General features: G+C 41.4%; 7 protein-coding genes across 8 annotated transcripts; 5 read left to right on the plus strand and 2 right to left on the minus strand.

Annotated features, from left to right (window-relative positions):
* Positions 1-1,728: 1,728 nt before the first annotated feature.
* Positions 1,729-6,355, minus strand: LOC108115408. Its single transcript, XM_017226847.2, has 4 exons — positions 6,262-6,355; positions 4,612-4,896; positions 3,504-3,674; positions 1,729-3,370 (listed from the first exon to the last, which is right to left on the minus strand). Exons 2-4 carry the CDS (start codon positions 4,858-4,860, stop codon positions 2,804-2,806), a joined length of 987 nt encoding a protein of 328 aa, XP_017082336.1. The 5' UTR covers positions 4,861-4,896; positions 6,262-6,355; the 3' UTR covers positions 1,729-2,803.
* Positions 6,356-9,527: 3,172 nt separating this feature from the next.
* LOC108115382 (splicing factor, proline- and glutamine-rich) lies at positions 9,528-10,502 on the plus strand. The gene is made up of 2 exons (XM_017226818.1): positions 9,528-9,622; positions 9,683-10,502. The coding sequence occupies exons 1-2, from the start codon at positions 9,619-9,621 to the stop codon at positions 10,312-10,314; spliced, it is 636 nt and encodes a 211-aa protein (XP_017082307.1). The 5' UTR covers positions 9,528-9,618; the 3' UTR covers positions 10,315-10,502.
* LOC108115381 (serine/arginine repetitive matrix protein 1) lies at positions 10,372-12,122 on the plus strand. Of its 2 annotated transcripts, none has more exons than XR_001772797.1 (4): positions 10,372-10,473; positions 10,525-11,628; positions 11,686-11,792; positions 12,006-12,122. XR_001772797.1 is itself a non-coding variant. In XM_017226817.1 (4 exons), the coding sequence occupies exons 1-3, from the start codon at positions 10,470-10,472 to the stop codon at positions 11,724-11,726; spliced, it is 1,149 nt and encodes a 382-aa protein (XP_017082306.1). In that variant the 5' UTR covers positions 10,372-10,469; the 3' UTR covers positions 11,727-11,764; positions 12,006-12,120. The 2 variants fall into 2 exon arrangements, 1 of the variants encoding a protein (XP_017082306.1); XM_017226817.1 differs by having other exon boundaries at positions 11,686-11,764; positions 12,006-12,120.
* Positions 12,047-12,678, plus strand: LOC108115384 (DNA-directed RNA polymerases I, II, and III subunit RPABC2). Its single transcript, XM_017226819.2, has 2 exons — positions 12,047-12,199; positions 12,261-12,678. Exons 1-2 carry the CDS (start codon positions 12,171-12,173, stop codon positions 12,625-12,627), a joined length of 396 nt encoding a protein of 131 aa, XP_017082308.1. The 5' UTR covers positions 12,047-12,170; the 3' UTR covers positions 12,628-12,678.
* A 290-nt stretch (positions 12,679-12,968) lies between these two features.
* LOC108115380 (protein downstream neighbor of son homolog) lies at positions 12,969-15,030 on the minus strand. The gene is made up of 3 exons (XM_017226816.2): positions 14,843-15,030; positions 14,626-14,783; positions 12,969-14,575 (listed from the first exon to the last, which is right to left on the minus strand). Exons 1-3 carry the CDS (start codon positions 14,888-14,890, stop codon positions 13,075-13,077), a joined length of 1,707 nt encoding a protein of 568 aa, XP_017082305.1. The 5' UTR covers positions 14,891-15,030; the 3' UTR covers positions 12,969-13,074.
* A 391-nt stretch (positions 15,031-15,421) lies between these two features.
* Positions 15,422-16,906, plus strand: LOC108115248 (transcription factor Ouib). Its single transcript, XM_017226605.1, has 4 exons — positions 15,422-15,623; positions 15,678-16,300; positions 16,427-16,540; positions 16,596-16,906. Exons 1-4 carry the CDS (start codon positions 15,498-15,500, stop codon positions 16,717-16,719), a joined length of 987 nt encoding a protein of 328 aa, XP_017082094.1. The 5' UTR covers positions 15,422-15,497; the 3' UTR covers positions 16,720-16,906.
* Positions 16,907-17,389: 483 nt separating this feature from the next.
* Positions 17,390-18,579, plus strand: LOC108115250 (neuroendocrine protein 7B2). The gene is made up of 2 exons (XM_017226607.2): positions 17,390-17,548; positions 17,608-18,579. The coding sequence occupies exons 1-2, from the start codon at positions 17,530-17,532 to the stop codon at positions 18,390-18,392; spliced, it is 804 nt and encodes a 267-aa protein (XP_017082096.1). The 5' UTR covers positions 17,390-17,529; the 3' UTR covers positions 18,393-18,579.
* The last annotated feature ends 55 nt before the right edge of the window (positions 18,580-18,634 follow it).

Below are 18,634 nucleotides of genomic sequence, written 5' to 3' on the forward strand. Positions count from 1 at the left end.
AATTAGATTTGGACTTCCAACTTTCATATAGTATATTCTGGTTTTTATACCCATTACTCGTAGAGTAAAAGGATATATTACATTCGTTAAAAAGTATGTAACAGGTAGAAGGAAGCGTTTCCGATTATAAAGTATATATATTGTTGATCAGTCGTAATAGCAAAGTCGATTAAGCCATGTCCGTTTGTCCGTCTGTACGTCCGTATGTCTGTCCGTATGAGTATGAGTATGTGTATGAGTATGACGCCCACTATATCACTATAACGCCCACTAACCGCGGAAAACTGTGGAGCTCATAATATTAAAATGTATTTCTTATTTTGACTTTGTAAAATATTTCTATTTACCAAAGATTTTTCAAATCGGTACATTACACACTGGGCCCAATGCCCAATATTTTTGCATAAACTAGAAAAATGAAGCTACTGACTTGAAACTTGGCACACTATATAGTTATTATATATGCAAAGTCTGTGCCGATCGGGCCACGCCTTCCTTTCCGCCCCATAGAAACCAATGCACCCTGGGATAAAAATTTACAAAACATCCATGAAAATTGGGCCAATATATCCAATAAATTTGAAATATATGTAAAAAACCTTTAGTAAATATCCCCTCAACCCCCTATTCCCTCACGCCCTACCAATATTCAACTTCCAAACTAAATAAACTAAATTTACTTAGTTAATTTTTAGTCACTTTCAACATCTAATTCAATGAATAGTCATCGATACATTCAAATGTATATAAATCATCTTCATCATCGTTATCTGTAGTAGGATAACTATTTAGGAAATCGACATGATGTGGATGCTGGAAAAACGTCAGTCATGGTGTTTAAGCGACTATTTTGTCTTACATGCGAACGTCTATCAATTTTATAAATTTTGTTCCGAGCTTCGGATGCATTTTCGCCTAGGCAACTATCGGAGATCATTTTTTATTCCAGCATCAAGATAAGCAACAAAGTTCTTAATCCTCTTTTTCGAAGGATCCTCGATACTGCAACACAAAGTTGTCAAGGCTGTCGGTTTCGCGTCCATGTGCCAGCCAATACTCTAGCATATCTGCATAACATAGGTCTATGTTGTTTAGCAAAAAGTAACGTATTGTAAATAATTGATATAATCCGGCATAATCCAACCTACTTTTGTTCCTCGAAACACGAAAAATGATAGGTTAAAATTTGTTAAATATACAACTGTACAAAAGCACACATACACAAAGACAAATCACATTTCATAAATATTGCATTAAACACTCAAATTGTACAAACCTCCACCAATAGTTTTCACTTTACTTTGATTTAAAATGTTAAGAACTTTTCAATTTTACTTTAAAATGTGCTTTTATTTAGCGCGCCAAAAAGTCAACGTTTCTGATCAGCGAACAGCTGACTGATTTTTAAATGCAACGTATATTATTCTAAGCAAATAGACTTTTTTTTCGTAACTTAATCACCATCAGTTAGTAAACATGCTTTCTTGGCAAAAGGTGGCGCTTTATCCATTTCCACTAGCAAAATGAATATTCATATATATATTTATATATAACAGTAACGGGTATCTTATAGTCGCGCCGTTCGACTACAGAGTGTCTTCTTTTATTTTCTTGTTAAGATCAGAAGCGTGGGCATCAATGCTATCGACTTCCAAATTACCATCGCCACTTTCGGTCGTGGGCTGAAGTGGGTGAAATATTGAATATTGATATTGAAATATTAAGATGTCGTCGAAGTATAAAGTTCGCTTTAGGTTGAACTTGACTGTTTTTTAACAGAGCTTTATTAAGCTCGAATTTCTGGGTTTCTGCGAAATTTCAGTATGAAGTGGATTGGTAAATAAGATGGGAGAGACATATTTTGATGACTATTTTTTTGATGCATATTTTAGATTCGTTGAAAAGTATGTAACAGATAGAAGAAGGCGTTTCAGACCCTATAAAGTATATTTATTTTTGATCAGGATTAACAGCGAAGGCGATTGAGCCATGTCCGCCTGTCCGACCGTCCTTATGAACGCTGAGGTCTCTGTAACTATAAGAGATCCAAAGTTGAGATTCTTAAGGACCATACGCAGCGCAAGTTTACAGTGACATGCTTTCTCTGACGATAGGTGGCGCTTTATAAATTTCCACTAGCAAAACGAATATTTTAAAATTGTGTAAAACAGTAAAGGGTATCTTATAGTCGTGGCACTCGACTATAGCGTTTCTTCTTGTTTTTAATCAACTTTCTTCTTTAGGAAAGCATGTTTTGTCTCTCAGACTGTGTTTATGTTGATCGTTTACTTCATTTCTATATTGATGCTGAGTTCATAGCTTTCATTAGTGTGCATAAGACAGATCCGTTAGAGCACATTCTTTATTTTACAGGTTTAGAGGTGTGATGTCCCCGAGTCTGTTGCAAGTTCAGCACATAAAAATCTCTCTCTCTCTCTCGTGACGATATTGAGCGTCACTGAAAGGTGTGATTGCAAAAGTAAACTTACCCAAACCGGTTCTATATGGTTTAATAGCAATGGACGAAACCATAACGTCTCTGAAATCATTGATCCATGTTTAGGGTTCTGTGTTCAGATGCGCATGGATTGCTTCAAAAATTATGAACTGTTGAAAACATAACGAACAATTGGACTTCAAAAACTGTATTTATGAGTTACATATTGTAGTGTTGATTACAACAACTTTTACTAAAAATAATTTATGGGAGTCATAAATTTTCAGCCTTTTGCATTTTAGGGGGAGCTTAGGTAAATAAACAACAGCCATGGGCGACAGTCAACATATAACATTTATGAGAATTTCAATGCTGCTCCTGCCTGAAGGAGCTTGCCGTTTTCTTAATCAGGAAGTCTTTTAACTTGCGTTCATGGGATGCCACTTCAAGGGCCCAAGAGCGCAGACGAATATTTTCGGCCACAAGATCCAACTCTATTATCTTTTCCTCCTCCTGGCGATTTCTTATCTTCCGGCGCGAGATACGGCTGGCCTCGTTATTAGCCAACCTTTTACCGTAGGCACTTCTCTCATTTTCGTTCATGCGCTTCATGAGTTCGAGATCGGGTTCGTCAGCATGTTTCTTAGGAGGACGTCCGCGTTTCTGGTTGCTCAATTTCTTTTTCTGGAGAGAACTGCTTCGTTTTTGGTTGCCGTTAGATTTGCTAGTTGGTGGGTTGCTCTGCTGGGAGGTATTGGGCGAGTCGGATTTAGTGGCTGGAACGCTACATATGGATGAGTAGCTGCTACTGCTCGGGGAGTTCGACAGAGGGAAATAGGTGGTGTTTTTATCTTCAGAATAGTTTATATCGCCTACAATTTCCGCTTCGGTGATGGTATTTATAGCGCTGGTACTATTGCTCACAGTCTCTAGCTGTGAATTGCAGAGTGAAAGAAAATAAAATTAATCTAAGAGGGTTAGGCCACACCAAAGATAAAATTTTCTTTATTTTTTAATTACTCACTACTGAAGAAAAAATATGTTTTTTTTTTTGACTAAAACTTACCATTTTCAAATTCAAAAGGGATTTTGTGTTCCTGGGCACATTGATGCTCAATGGCTTCTGGGTGGTGCTGGATGTCGGTGTTGTCGAAGCAGATTGCTGAAGCGTGAAGCTAATGCTAACATAATTTTTGATTTCAGCTTTAGAATTGCTGGGGACATTAGCGACCTTTAACTGTAAATAAAAAACAGACAGATTTTTAAATAGGTCATGAAATTTTGACAGCCTTATTGCTTCCAAAAATAAAAACAAGAAGAAACGGTATAGTCGAGTGCCGCGACGTAACTGTTCTATATAATTTTAAAATATTAATTTTGCTAATAGAAATTTACAAGCGCCACCTTTTGTCAGAAAAAGAATGCTGAGTAACTAATGGTGATCTCAATGTCCTGTGAGGCATTATAGCCTACATTTCTTAATAAATAGCAAAAAAAGGCTCCGATTTGAAAAATAAACTAGAAATATAAACTAGAAATATTATACAAATTCAAACGAGGACATACATTTTAATATAATGGATGCTACAGTTTTACGCGGTTTGTGGGCTTTATAGTCCGCGTTGCTGCATGAAAAACACCACTTTGAGCTGCGGTTTCATCTCAAAAATATGCATGTCAAATCCGAACTCCCTAGCTCTTATAGTTTAGAGAGATTTAAGCGTTTTTGGTTTTCCGCATTTCGTGGGCGTAGTCAAAATACGCATTGGGGGCATCATTAAAAATACAGGCTTAATTCCAAATTTCTATCACATATACATAGTTAACAAGTTCTCAGCGTTTCTACAAAAAGCGAAAACCGTCTTTTGACCTTGGTGGGCGCAATTTTAGTTTTTCGTGATTTGTGGGCGTTATAGTAGGCGTGGCAACTTTGTTTCTCTTATAGTTCCTGAGAACTCAGCGTTCATACGGACAGACGGACGGACAGAATGACATGGCTTAATCGACCTTGCTATTGATCCTGATCAAGAATATATATACTTTATAGGGTCGGAAACGCTTTCCTCTACCTGTTACATTAAACGAATCTAATATACTATATTATATATATTAATAAGTAACGGGTATAATTTTTTTATTATATACATACATATGTGTGTATGTATGTAACTTACGCTATTGATTTGGATGGGAGCTGGTGTGGCTGCAAAGTCAGCGCAGAAGGGAGGCCCATTGGCTTTTCCAAAGACGTCAATAGACCCCTCGGAGATCTGGGTGGCATCATTCTTGTAGTACCACACGCTGTCCGCCAGAACGAAGGGGTATTGGTACCTCTTGCCCTGCCGTTCTTTTTCATATATCTCTAAGTCTAATGTATCCATCTCATATGTTTCAAATTTCAGAATATCCGTCTCAATAAACATCTCTTCCCCGATTTTGTTGGTGCACGATGTAGGAATCTGTATGAGAAAAGAAAAATTCCTTAATTTACGAGTTTAATGAATTCAATCATATTCATTGCCGTTGAAAAAGAACTAAAATTAAATTTGGGGTAGACAGGACCGAACTCTATAGCCGCATGTCGCGACTGTAATAAACTTATTACATCTCAGCGTTCGTACAGACAGACGGGCGTGCATAGTCTTGGTTTTTGATTCTAATCAAGAACATACATACATACATACGAGTATGTATACTTTATAGGGTAGGAAACTATTCATTCTGTCTGTTACACACTTTTCGACGAATACAGTATACACTTTTACTCTACGAGTAAAAGAAATAAAAGTATTTACGACCCTATATTGGCAAGTTGAAAAAAAGTACTGTGGAATGAATTAAGTGCATAGACATTAATTTAAAAAATATTTAATTAAATACACCTTAATTTAAGTTATATCTAAAAGATTATTGAATTATTTGTTTTTACGCTACCGAAAGTCGTCAGAATGCATCATAAGGCATCTGTATAAATTAACGTTCGTATATGTATCGCCATGTGTATACTAAAACTCTTAGGGTCAAAAAATTCAACTTCACTGCGTTACAAACTTCTGCCAAAAATTATAATACTCGGTGCAACAGTATGAAAATAACATACATATGTATGCGTGTGTATGGTGAAATCACCGAGTGAATCATTATCTGTCTCGCTCGCTCGCATGCTATTGGGGTCGGTTGTGAAATAAACCGAACACGAAAAGGAGAAGGTAGACAAAGAAAATGAAACGAAATGGCTGAGCAAAACAAAGATTGATAAAATAGAAGTTATTCTTTCAAATTGTTAGTACACAATTAATTAACAGATAAAGTAACATATAAACAATGCAAATTCGCTAGAAATTAAACATTTGTTTGTAGTGCGGAGGAAACAGTCCATAACGGGAATTGGTTAGTTCCCACTTAAGCAGAGTCAGCAAATGAAGAGAACTCTCAAGTTTTTCAAACCATGGACGTTCCCTTGCTTACCTTTGTAAAAAGGAACTGGTGAAAGTAGCTTTAACCAGAAGCATTTCAGAAAAAAGACAGAAGTAGAGCAGTTGGCGCTATAGAGATGGAACTTAGGAAAGTGAAATGGGAAAGTATAACTGCCGTTTGACCTTGCCCATTCTTGTACACTTACCTGCACTGATCTAGTGTCTTGCTGACTCTACTTAAGAGTGAAAGAGAAATAATAATATCGTATGTATCAGGAATTTATTTGAAATTAACAGATTTAAAGAGGAATGGTTAAAAAGGCAATATTCCACACAAATGTAATCTAATCCTATACTTGAATCTAATTAATATGATTGTGTCCAATTTAGGTCCCTCAAAATACTCACGTCTATTTGTAGCGTATTAAACGCGCGCCCAAATTTAGTTTGAAGTTTAACCGCTGATAAATAAAACCAACTGCCACTTGAGCGAACGAAAACAAACTGGTCGGGACTAATCTAATTTCATCATTGAGCATGGGAAAAGAAAGAGACAGAGGATCTGCAAAATCATCGATAGTACTATCGATATATTGACTTTTACTATGTAGTTGGACGCTAATAGGCTATTTCCACGGTGGACAATAATAATTTACATCCCTTTTCTAATTTTTAGGTTTTCAGGTTTATTTCATTAAAATCTACGTTACCACAAATATGATATTACAGCTTAGAAACAACAATTCTTATTTTTATCACAAGCAATAATAATGAAAGTTACTAAACACTAATTTATAATAGGGAAAACACCTTAGTTATAATAACCTTATCAAAGATCGGGCTGAAATATATCGCCAAAAAGTGACCCAGTGCCGGTTGACAACCGCGTTTACGGCTGTATCCTTCCTTCCTTAAACATATTATCAAACCAAATTATCAAACTAGGAAAAAATAAGAAAAGGAAATATATATTATTTGAAAAGTAAATTAAAACGACAAATATGGCAAACATCTATGTTAGGAGATACTTCTTTTTCGCGAATGGAAATATAATTATGTACTTACTTTTAGACTTCGCACTTACCGATCGAAATCAATGGTTGGAACTGGATCGTAGACCTTCAGATACCGCTTGTTGTTTTTGTACTCCATTATCATCTTCAGGGTGAGAGTAACGCCGAAGTCCTGGAAGTTTAGTGAAGCGGAACAGCGGAACAGCGGAACCTGGGCTTTTATGAGTATTTGCTTCTGGTTGGGCTCGCGCTGTACATGGGTCACAGTAGCGTTTTCGAAATCCTTGTTGATCGTTTCTCGAATGTGAAAATTTAGATAGATTGCCATCGATTCCTCGAATGTTTTTCCTGTAAGCTAAATCATCTCATTTATGAACCGGACTAAACACGGACTTTTTCACATCTTCACCTAAAAGTTTACTGTTAGTAAGTCGCTGATATATCCAAGATCACTGGGACCAAAGTTATTAGCGGTGTGTGGGCATCCAGATGAGGAAACGATGGAATTAAAAAGTATATATATCAACAGCGAAGTCGATTAAGCCACGTCCGTCTGCCAGGCTGTCCGTATGTCCGTATGAACGCTAAGATCTCAGGAACTATAAGAGTCGCGTGCCGCGGCTTTAACATATCGGTCACTGTTTTACACAATTTGAAAATATTAATTTTGATAGTGGAAATGAACAAAGCCACACCTTTTGTCCTTGTGGGGCCTTATAACTACATTTATTCATAAATACCGAAATAATGTTCTGTATTAAATATCTTTGGCAAATCTATAGATATTGACAAAAAATATGTTATAAAAGGTCAAACGAAAACATACATTTTAATATAACGGCACAGATTTCCGCGGTTTTGGGGCGTTAAAGTGAGCGTGGCCGGATGACCTGTCAACCTGCAGTGACATCTCTAAAATAAGTATTCCTAAGCCTAACTTTCTATCTATCCAGTGATCTTCGCATTTTTAGTTTTCCGCGTTTTTTGGGCGTTAGAACGGGCATGGCCATATGGCGTAAGAATAATACGCATTTCGGACGTCGTTGGAAAATACATAACTACTAAATTCCAACTCTCTATCACTTATAGTTTCGAGATATCAGCCTTTCTATAAAAAGCGAAAATAGTCTTTCGAGCTTGGCGGCCGTAAGAGAGAGCGTGGCCGTATAATGGTATAGTAAATATATTATTATACTAACTTAATCCCAATTTTCTAGCTCTGATAGTTTCTCAGATTTCAGCGGTTTTTCGTAATTTATGGGCGTAAGAGTGGGCGTGACAGGATGCTGAAATAAACTTGCGCTACGTAGGGCCTCAAGAATCTGCCTGCTTAATCTAAACTTTGTATCTCTTATAGTTCTTAAAATCTCAGCTTACTCGTATTCGCTATTGATACTGCTCAAGAATATACAGGGTGACAATAAATAACCCTGCAAAAAATGAACTTAATCTCAAGCCCTACAAGCTCCAAGAAGTGCATGTTCTTACGGATGACAATAAGGGCGTGAGACTCCAAAGATGCCGTCAGGTAAAGCGTTACGGACGAGAAGATATTCACCATCCAACAGACGCACAATCACCAAAATGACAGAAGCTGTTCGGATAAAGCTCAAGGTACCTCTGCAATAATCGAGCACCGTCAATGTGAGCAGTCTTTAATGGTTTGCGGAGGAATATGCGCCACAGGTAAAACACCCCTTGTTTTCATCGATCAAGGGGTCAATATCAATCAGGAAGTGAACCGCCGGAACATTTTGGAAACTGTTGTGCTTCCTTGGGCCCAGCAGCACTTCGGTGATACGGAGTGGACGTTTCAACAGGATTCAGCGCCAGCCCATAGAGCCAAATTGACTCAGGACTGGTGCAAAGCCAATTTTCCGGACTTTATCACATCCAGTGAATGGCCACCTTACTCGCCAGATCTTAATGCGATGGACTACAGTGTGTGCTCTATTTTGGAGTTCAGGGCATATGCTAAACGCCACTTCAGTTTGGAGGCGCTGAAGCAATCATTGCTCCCAAAATGGGATCGATTATCGGAAGAAGACCTGCGGCCCATTGCTCTAAATTTCCAGAAACGTTTAGGGCATCGCAGCCCAAGGAAGCCACTTCGAAACCGGCTGAATATATGTTAACATTTTTTCTCAAATACAGTTCCTTAATAAGTTATGATCAAAAATGTTTGTCCGGGTTATTTATTGTCACCCTTTATATCGGAAACGCTTCCTTCGACTTTTCAACGAATCCAATATACCCTTTTACTCTACGAGTAACGGGTATAATAAAAACTATAAAAAAAAAGATGAGCTATCCGGATTCGCTTTTAAAAATATGTGGTATAAAAGCTGATTCCTAACTAATAAAGTTAATATATTTCAATTGAATACACTTAAGTATTATTGCAGCCCGATTTGCCCAATAATTAATCACCTCAACTGTATTCTAGAATATTTATTTTAAGACCGCACGCTGTCGTTGTCTGCAAGCAAGTAAAAAGAAGTCGCAAATGCTCACAAAAAACAGAGAGAAAAAAAATAGGTGAAGCAGATCAGTCCTAATCTCCAACTTAAGCTTACAATACATGGAATCATACCTATTCAATTTTTTGTAGTTTGATTCTTGTGCTCATTGCGAAATTGATCATTTTAGAACAAGAATGACTATAGATCTCTGTCCGGAATTGTCAAATTAAATTTATTCGTTTGTAGCTCAGCCTGTAGGGAGAATCAATTTAAACCTAGATTTTGGGAAAATGTGTGAGTATCGAATGGGTATAAAATCGCCAATTGCAGACTCCTAATTCCTTTCGCCGGCAGCGTCTCCGTGTGGCAAGTGCGTCGACTGTCCTTGTGGCACCAGTGGCGGTGGACAGCCCCCGCAACAACCACCCCACCGGCCACCCCCGTCGTACGACCAGCAGCCGCAACATCAGCAACCGGACAGCTGTCCTTATACGCCGCCTCGTGCTCAAGGGGCGTGTGGTTGTCCAGCTCCAAGCCAAGCACCAAGACAAGCTCCAGCGGCAGGTGGATGCCAGGTGACCTCGTATCAGCCACAGGGTGACCCTGCATCATGTAACGTGAATCGGGGACCTCAGAATCGAGGACCTCAGACCGTGGAGTGCACCTGTACACATAATCGAGTGCGCGGTCAACAAACAATCCAGGCGGACCACATTACCTGTAGCCGCGGTCCTCGGGAGCAACCACCCGTCATGGAGACTCGCTGCACTTGTCGCGAGCAGCCGGCCAAGGTGGAGTGCTACTGCGCCCCGCCGGTGGGTCCGCAGGGTGCCCCCACCCAGCAGCAACCGCCCACCCACGCCAACGTGACTTGCGGTCAGAGCATGCCCAGAGGACCGAAGCCCTATCACCATAAGGGCCAGGGACAGAACCCCTGTGGTCACTGCCGCTCACAAAAGAAGCAGAAGAAGTGTGTAATCCAGTAAGGGGCAAGCTTGATGAGAATGGATCCCAGCAGGCGCTACTAAACAGGCTACTCAGGCCAAAAACACTCACAACATGACAGTACACCAATATTTCGGTCTAGCTAAATTTTCAGTTTCGCCCTGCTTTTCGGGTCAATAATGCCAATGTGACTATAATGGGCAAGTAAAAATGTTTTTTGGCCATTGCATAACTAATGTTTTTTTGGACAGGGAACACTCCGAGCTCCAGTCAAGTGGGTCGGAGGCCATCGCATGCTCGCAGCGAGGAGGAAATTTTTCATGGAAGCCACCGGAACCCAGACAGGAATCGCAGTCGGCACTGTTTCGTGATTCGCTCTCAAAGGCCTCCAAGGGGAGTGGGTGTCCTCGATGAGGAAACCCGGTGCTATTGTCCACAAACTACGACGACGGCGACGACCACATCTAGCCCTCCGGCTGCTAGTACAGACCTTAAGCCCCGTCAACGATGCTGCTGTGGCTCACCACCAGGAACTACAAGGCAGAGAGCTTGCTGCAGTTCCGGAAATAAGACCCAGCGATGTTTCAATTGCCCCGGAAACGAAAGTGGCGGACAGGGACAGCGGAGGGTAAAAGCCTGTCACCCGGATGCATACCCCGTACCTGAGCTTCTAAGAACAAAGCAAATGTGTCTTCACCCGTTGGGCGCAAGATGCGATTGCGAAGACCGCAAAGTGCATTATGCCAGGACAGCAGCACCAACTCCGGGAGAGCCACTCCCTATTCCGCCAGAGCGACAAGTTGAGGTCCCTTACAGCGACTCGGGGAGATCCTTCGAACCTGCTGTTCAAGCAATAAATGAAACCTGTGAGGATGTGCACGATGTATACTATCCGCGCCGTCCTAGAAGTACGCGAATACCAGAAGTAGATCCGCTGGCCAACTTTGACATTAACCGATTTGATAGAGAGGCAACCAATCAAGGTCCTGGAGGTAGGAGACGAAACGTTTCCATTCGCACATGTGTAGACTACGATTACGAACCGGAATATCCACCTCGCGACAGGACTTATCGAGCTTCCAAGGCTCCTCCCCAACATCATCCCGGATATCCACCTACTCAAAGTTCTCCCGGATATCTTCCCCCCGTATATCCACCCCCTCCCTCGACATATCCACCTCCTCCGTCAGCATATCCACCACCTCCACTCTCCACATATCCACCTCCTCCCCCCTCATATGTATCACCACCCGCCGCATATCACCCCCCTTCCGCAGAATATGCACCTAGAAGCCAGCCACCACATCAATCTTCGCAACGACCTTATCAGCATAGAACCCATCCGGGATCTTATGGTTTGCATATTAAAAATATTTCTCGCTGACTAAATCTAAATTCAAGATTTTCCACAGATGATGGAGAAATCGAGTATGTGAAGTGTCCATACAAATGATAAAATAGGGATTTATTGCTAAGGAAATAGACTAAACTGTGAGTAGCAAATGAACTACAAATCTTAGTAAGCACATATAATACGAAAGATAACATATAATATTATTATAATAAACAAAAATATTACTAACGATTAGCTAAATTTATCTTTATCCCCGCAACCTACTTAGAAAAGATGTAATTTATTTTTTTTTTATTTAATTATATTTATATATTTATTTAATTACAGTACATACATACAGTTTAAAGATATGTATAACCACCTTATTTATCATTGTAGCAATCGGAATGCAGCCCTAAGCGTTTGAGAAGCACTGGTATTGCTTAGCACAATAGTTCAGTGTTGCAAAGCGCTTGTATTAGTGGGAAAGAAGAAGAGTCAGCGACGCGTGCAAAACACGCCGGATTTGTATTATTTTATTAGTAACAACACAGAAAACCCATAATGGATGATGCAGACTACGATAATGATGAGTTAGTAAAGAATAATATCCCGGATTCCAGTCCTCTCAATGCCGAATTATACTCATTCCAGCGTTGGCGGTGACGACTTCGATGATGTTGACGAGGACGTGGATGAGGACATTAACCAGGAAGAGGAGGCGGATAACATCGAGATCATAGCCCCTGGAGGAGCGGGTGGCGGAGGTGTTCCCAAGTCCAAGCGAATTACCACGAAGTACATGACGAAATATGAGCGCGCCAGAGTTCTTGGCACACGAGCTCTTCAGATCGCTATGTGCGCTCCCATTATGGTGGAACTGGACGGGGAGACGGATCCTCTGCAGATAGCCATGAAGGAACTCAAGCAGAAGAAGATCCCCATTATCATCCGCCGATACCTGCCGGATCACTCCTACGAGGACTGGAGCATCGACGAACTGATCATGGTGGACAATTAGCTAATAGACAATTAACTACACATAATGAAATATACAGACTAAGATTAAGAACAAATCAGCTTTTACTTTAACTGCAGTCAAAAATCGCTACTCGGTACCTAATTCAACATCCCGCATCTGCAGATCAGCAGTAACTTTCGAATCTGTTTATAGTTAACTTTCATCTGGATATACGATTTGTGGTTTACAGAGTTTTAGCAACGCAGAAAATAAGCTAAAGACCATTAATGTATTAATATACATATGAACCTGTTTAACATCATTAGGAATTTGTTTTCCAGTCTCTCTTCATTTGAGGGAAACCAATGCATTTTCATTAGGCCACTGACCTACCATTAACGTTTAGCTAGCACAATATTTTATTTCACATAACAAAATGTACAGATTAAGAATAATGCAACAAATCGAGCTGCTTACGAATGCAATCCCATGTGTGAAAGACAATCCTTAACTCCATGCATATCCCTCGCCCCTTTGGTAGCAAACGCGCTCCAGAAGACCTACGGCATGTTGACCAGTGCGGCAGATGGAACCCACTACTCCAGGCAGCAGGCCACACTCTGAAAGATTCTGCTCGCCAAAGACCTGCCCGGCGGCATCTTCTCCTTCTCCATCCGGCTGTGGCATCTCCGGGCTTTCAAGTAGCTTTTGTGTGGCCTTGCTAAAGGCCAGCGTATTGATGCTACTGGCCAGTGTGGAGCTGAACATCTGACGCGTCTCGCATAACAACTCCGACACGCTTGGTAGGAATGTAGGCAGGATCAGTCCCTTTATATCTACGCTAAAGTAGTCCACGCCGTCAAGGCGCACTTTTTTGGACCGTGGAACTAAATGTTGCATAGTAGCCTTGGGGAAGGCCACTGGCGACAGCAGAGTGGGAGGCACTCCGGCCAGACGGCCTACTGTGCTAATGGCGCTCTTAGCATTTAGGAGGTAACTGAAGAAGCCCTGGCACTCTACACCATCGACGAGGAGCAGAGAGTTGTCGCTAAAATCCTCTCGCATTTCAGCAGCCTGCTGTTTCCTGGCATGCGAGGATTGAATGCGTCGCAGCTCGCGCTCGTCCACACCTAAGCTCTCCAGCCATTCATCGTCGTCGTCTTCATCTTCCTGGGCCGGCAAAAGAGTTTCTTCACCTGCTTCTGGCCCTAAGGAGCTGCTAGTCGTTTCCTCGTTAAAGCTATTGTCATGAACATTTCCATTTACCTCACTTTTCAAAGGCATGCTAAATTCAATCCCATCCTGCCGGAGAGCCTGGCGCATTCCTCTCGTTGATGGCGTTACCAGGGCGTGGCTTTCTGCTCGACCGCCCACTCCGGCAGCTCGGAACAGCACCGTAAAGGTATTGGCACACAGATAAAAGTAAGGGCACTGGCGAGCACGAAGAAGCTGGAACAATCCCCGAAAACTGTAGTCCCACTCCTCGGCCAGAGCCTTTCGCTCTCTTTCGCCCACGACTACTCCCACGTTCTCCTTAGCGGTGCGCGGGAAGAGGGTCATCCAGGGCAAGTGGGGATGCTGCCAATAGTAGGTGCACTGGTTGAACCGCGTTGCGTCTGATATATCCAGCGTGCTCTCTGTGCGCTGCGGATCCATGCAGCGCACAAAACTTGTGAGCCCGCTAGCCAGTTGCGAGGTCTTCAGCTGGATGGCTGGCAGCTCTGTTGGACAGAAGAAGCGGGCCCGCGTTTTTAGAGACCAGTCCACGGGCAGGTGGGCTGTATGCTTCTGTCGGGCGGCTAACTCCGCGTCGTCCTCATCTTCCGCGTTGATTTGGGGCTGCTGGAAAATTTTGGCAAAGGCCTGGGGATCATACTTTTGAAGCACGAACTTAGCGGGGGGTGGACGAGTAGGAGTTTCCCGCACAAAACAGGACGACGCTGTGACCACCGGTTCGATGTCCGGCACTTCTGGATCTATCCGCAGCTTTTTCGCATTTTCTGTGGGCCTTCGGAAAAGACTGTGTTATTGGATTTCTGGACAATGTGGCTAACCTACTTCGCAAATGGATTCTTTCGCTTCTGGGCTAGTTTAGCCTCTAGTAGTTTGGTCTTATCAGTCTCATCCACCTGGATTCCAGGTCGTTTATTGTTATTGGTGCTCACGCGGGCGGCTAATTTGTTCTTCTTTTGCTTCAGCCGCTGCAGCTTTATAAACTGGAAATTAAAGTAATACCATTAGATGGGGCCAGGTGCTTTGTCGAATCCGTACCCACATCATCTGGTCGCGTCCATTTGGAAGCCAGACTTGCTTCGCTGGACATGCTAAGTTTTTGTAAAACCCACAGATGACTTTTTAAAATTTAGAAAACGTTTAACGGGTTGGACTTAAAATATTTTTGACAAAACCACAAAAAAATAAAGGCGCGCAATTGGGGATGTGCAAAAATAACAGTCTGTGCTACGATCGATAACTTCTTTTTTCTATTCTCCGATCATTTTCTACTTGAAAACTTGACTGTTGCCTTTGAACATAATATATCCCTTAGAGAATTAAAAAAACGTGAAATTGTAATAATAGATAATAACTAAAAATAAATATCCATAGCAACCGACTGAATAAATTTATTTTCTTATTGAATATCCTAAGTATAAGAATCGAAAAAGAGATTATTTTTAATAAACAACTTTGTGTAACAATATTTTGAATTATTATGTATAAAAAAATTATTTAGTTGTGAAATAATATTTTGAATAACTCAAACGGGACTTGAATGATAACGATATATTAATAAGTTCCCGATATTTTGTATTGCCACCTTGCACATCCGTAGTTTTTACATTTGGATTAGGCGAGGACTAACAATCTGGTAACATTGGCTGCCACCAAATTTTACTAAAAAAGAGTAAACAAAAACAGTTTTATATACAATGGATATTGCTAAAGTCTGCCGTTTATGCGCTAATAAAATCAAGGACCACAACCGGCAACGCAATGTATTTAAGTATTTGCGCGGCAAATTGCTGGGGCAGCTAAAACTTATTACTGGTGTACAGGTGAGACAGAGGTAGTGCCATGGCATATCTTTGCTTAAAATCTGATTATTCCAGCTGACGATGAACGAGGGACTGCCGGAGTTTGTTTGCGAGCGGTGCTTCTCCGAGCTGGACTTGGCCACCAAGTTTCGCGAGAGGTGCATATTCTCGCAAAAGTATCTGCTGGATATACGGAAGAAGTCTAAGGATCCTAGCATTGTTCACGTAGATAAAGAACCTGAACCATTGGATGAGCAGTTGATCGATGCGGATCAGTACATATCCAACAACGACGAGGAGTTTGTGATTCTTAACGAAACGGAAGACGAGTTAGAAGAAGACGACCAGGAGGATGATCCACAGGCTTCAGTGATGGCCGCCGCAGAGGCGGCCCATCAGGCGGTTGTCCAAGAGGAAAGGCAGGAACGAGCAGCTAAGCGGCGCAAGAACTTTTTCATCTGCGAGGAGTGTGGTCAGCTGTACAATGATGAGTACCTCTACAACGAGCATCTAGAGGGGCATGTGGACCGGCGGGAGATGAAGAAGTTTCACCCCTGTCCCGACTGCTCAGAAACGTTTGCCAAAAAGATCCATTTAAAACAGCACCAAAACCATATCCACGGGGCACAGCGTCGGTTCTGGTGTTCCATCTGCAAGGAAGTTTTTTCTTCGCTGGGGGCCAAACTGCGTCATCTAAAGTAAGGATATTGGAACTATCTTTATATTATTTTTTACTCTTCGATGTCAATTCTAGTTTGTATTTAGTTTTGTACAAAAATTAAGAATGGCAAATTTGCCCCAAATAATTCCCTCAATTATTTCAGAGCTCATGAGAACGAAAGACCCTACCCATGCTTGGAGTGCGGAAAGATTTTCAGTAGCGTATCTGAACTGCAAGACCACTGCTTAACTCACGGCGAAGATAATCGAAAATTCCGGTAATTTATCATTTCTCAGCTCTGATTTATTTAAATATCGTGATTTTTGGATCAGGTGTGAGCCCTGCAATATGGATTTTATAACTCGAAAGAATCTGCTGGCACACACGAAAACCCAACCCCATAAGCGATTGGCCAGACAGATGCGTGATGAAATTGAGCTTATCTTCGACAGTTAAAGGCACTTATCGTACAACCCCTAATTTATTGTCAGCTTGTATCAGTTATTTTAGTGGTATAGGCCAAAGCTGATATGCGCTTTCTACCGAATAGCAAAACTGTTTTTATGTTGAATAAGTCTTTAATATTTTAATAAACAATTTACCTTAATACAAATATGATTAAATAAGAATTGAACTCCACAAAGTTTACTCATATTTTAAATTTTTGAGTTTACTTATGAAGGTAAAAGCGAAATTCTACTTTTCCGAATGATATTAACAGTTTGCTAAATATCATATGGTAGACATAGACCGGTTTCGGGTTTCTTTGTAAAATTAATTTAAGTTTTTAATTTTTAAATTTTTTACCTCAGAATACAAATAGTATAGTATGTAATTATTAAAAATGGAAAATAAAGGGCGGTTTTAGAACAAATTGTGTTATAGTATAGTAACCTTTAAGTTCATATGCGTAGAATTCTTAAAAGTATGTTTTTCTAATATCTAATTTTGGAATTTTTAAAAGAAATCTAATAATCTGCGCCCAAGTAGATTGGCGTTAATGTAATTCTGGTCTTAAAAGGACGTTCCCAACATGAATGAGCTTTCGAACAGCACATGCGCCGTTTTCAGTTATGTTATCAACTTTGACTGCTTTATATAGAGGGCTCGGATGCATTTCTCTATATTCCCCGTATTCAACTGGTAGCCGCCACATCGGACCGGAGCGCTCAAAGTCACACTGTTATACACACTTAACTGAAGCAGCTGCTGCCGAAAAATCAATATTTTACCAAACTTCTACGTGGGCGGCTGAAATCGCGCAATATGTTTTCTTGTTCGCAAAGTAAGTCGTCCGAAAAAGTGGTTATAACTATTTTTTATGAATACTCCATGATTTTGTAGATGTGCACATGCTGGTTGGGTTGCTCATGGTCCTTTCAAGGGGCTACCAAGTGCACTCCTATGGCTCTAAGGACATTTTGGCCGATGCGCTGCTGACGGATCTGCTCAATCGTATGGACAATGACATGCAAGTGGGATATTACGACGTGGACAATGAGGCATCTGCTGGCTCAAAGGATAATGTGGATTTAGTTTCCCGATCGGAGTACGCTAGGTTGTGTGACGGGGGAAGCGACTGCATTCTGTCATCTGGAGCTGGCTCAAATCCATCCTTGAGGGACCACGAGTTCCTGCAGCACAGCTCGCTGTGGGGTCACCAGTTCATCTCTGGTGGAATGGGAGAAGGTCCCAATAGGTATCCAACCATAGTGAAGAACGATGCCGGCCTGCCCGCCTACTGTAATCCTCCCAACCCCTGCCCCGAGGGCTACGACATGGAGACCCAAGGAGGCAGCTGCATCATGGACTTCGAGAACACGGCCATCTTCAGTCGTGAATTCCAGGCTGCCCAGGACTGCACCTGTGACAATGAGCATATGTTCGACTGCTCGGATCAGGATAGTGGTGATACCGGATCGGAGAAGGGCGATTTGAATTCTGCTGTCGAGCAGTACATCCTGCAGATGGGCCAGGAAAACAGCCTAAACAACGTCAACAGCCTGGTAAAGAAGGCCGGATACCCGGCAATGCCCGACCCTCGTATGGATGCCGCGGTCATGAATCCGTTCCTGCAGGGCGATCGCTTGCCCATCGCCGCCAAGAAGGGCAACCTTCTTTTCCACTAAGTAGGCTCGCTGATACCTCGAGCGTATACGACCATACCTATCGTTTTCCATATGGGTGTCTAAAACTATTACCTACCATAGTTGGTTATCAATGTTGTCTCGCAACCAAAGTCTAGTAATGTTTCTTCCCTTTCCCCACAAATAAAGTTATTCATATTAAACCAGGGCTCTAAGCCGAACACAAAAACCTGTCAGTCTAACCCTAGGATGGACTTTTCCTTTTCCTTTTTGTTGTACTACAT

Source organism: Drosophila eugracilis, unplaced genomic scaffold (assembly GCF_018153835.1).
Source record: "Drosophila eugracilis isolate 14026-0451.02 unplaced genomic scaffold, ASM1815383v1 contig_1897, whole genome shotgun sequence".
NCBI lineage: Eukaryota > Metazoa > Arthropoda > Insecta > Diptera > Drosophilidae > Drosophila > Drosophila eugracilis.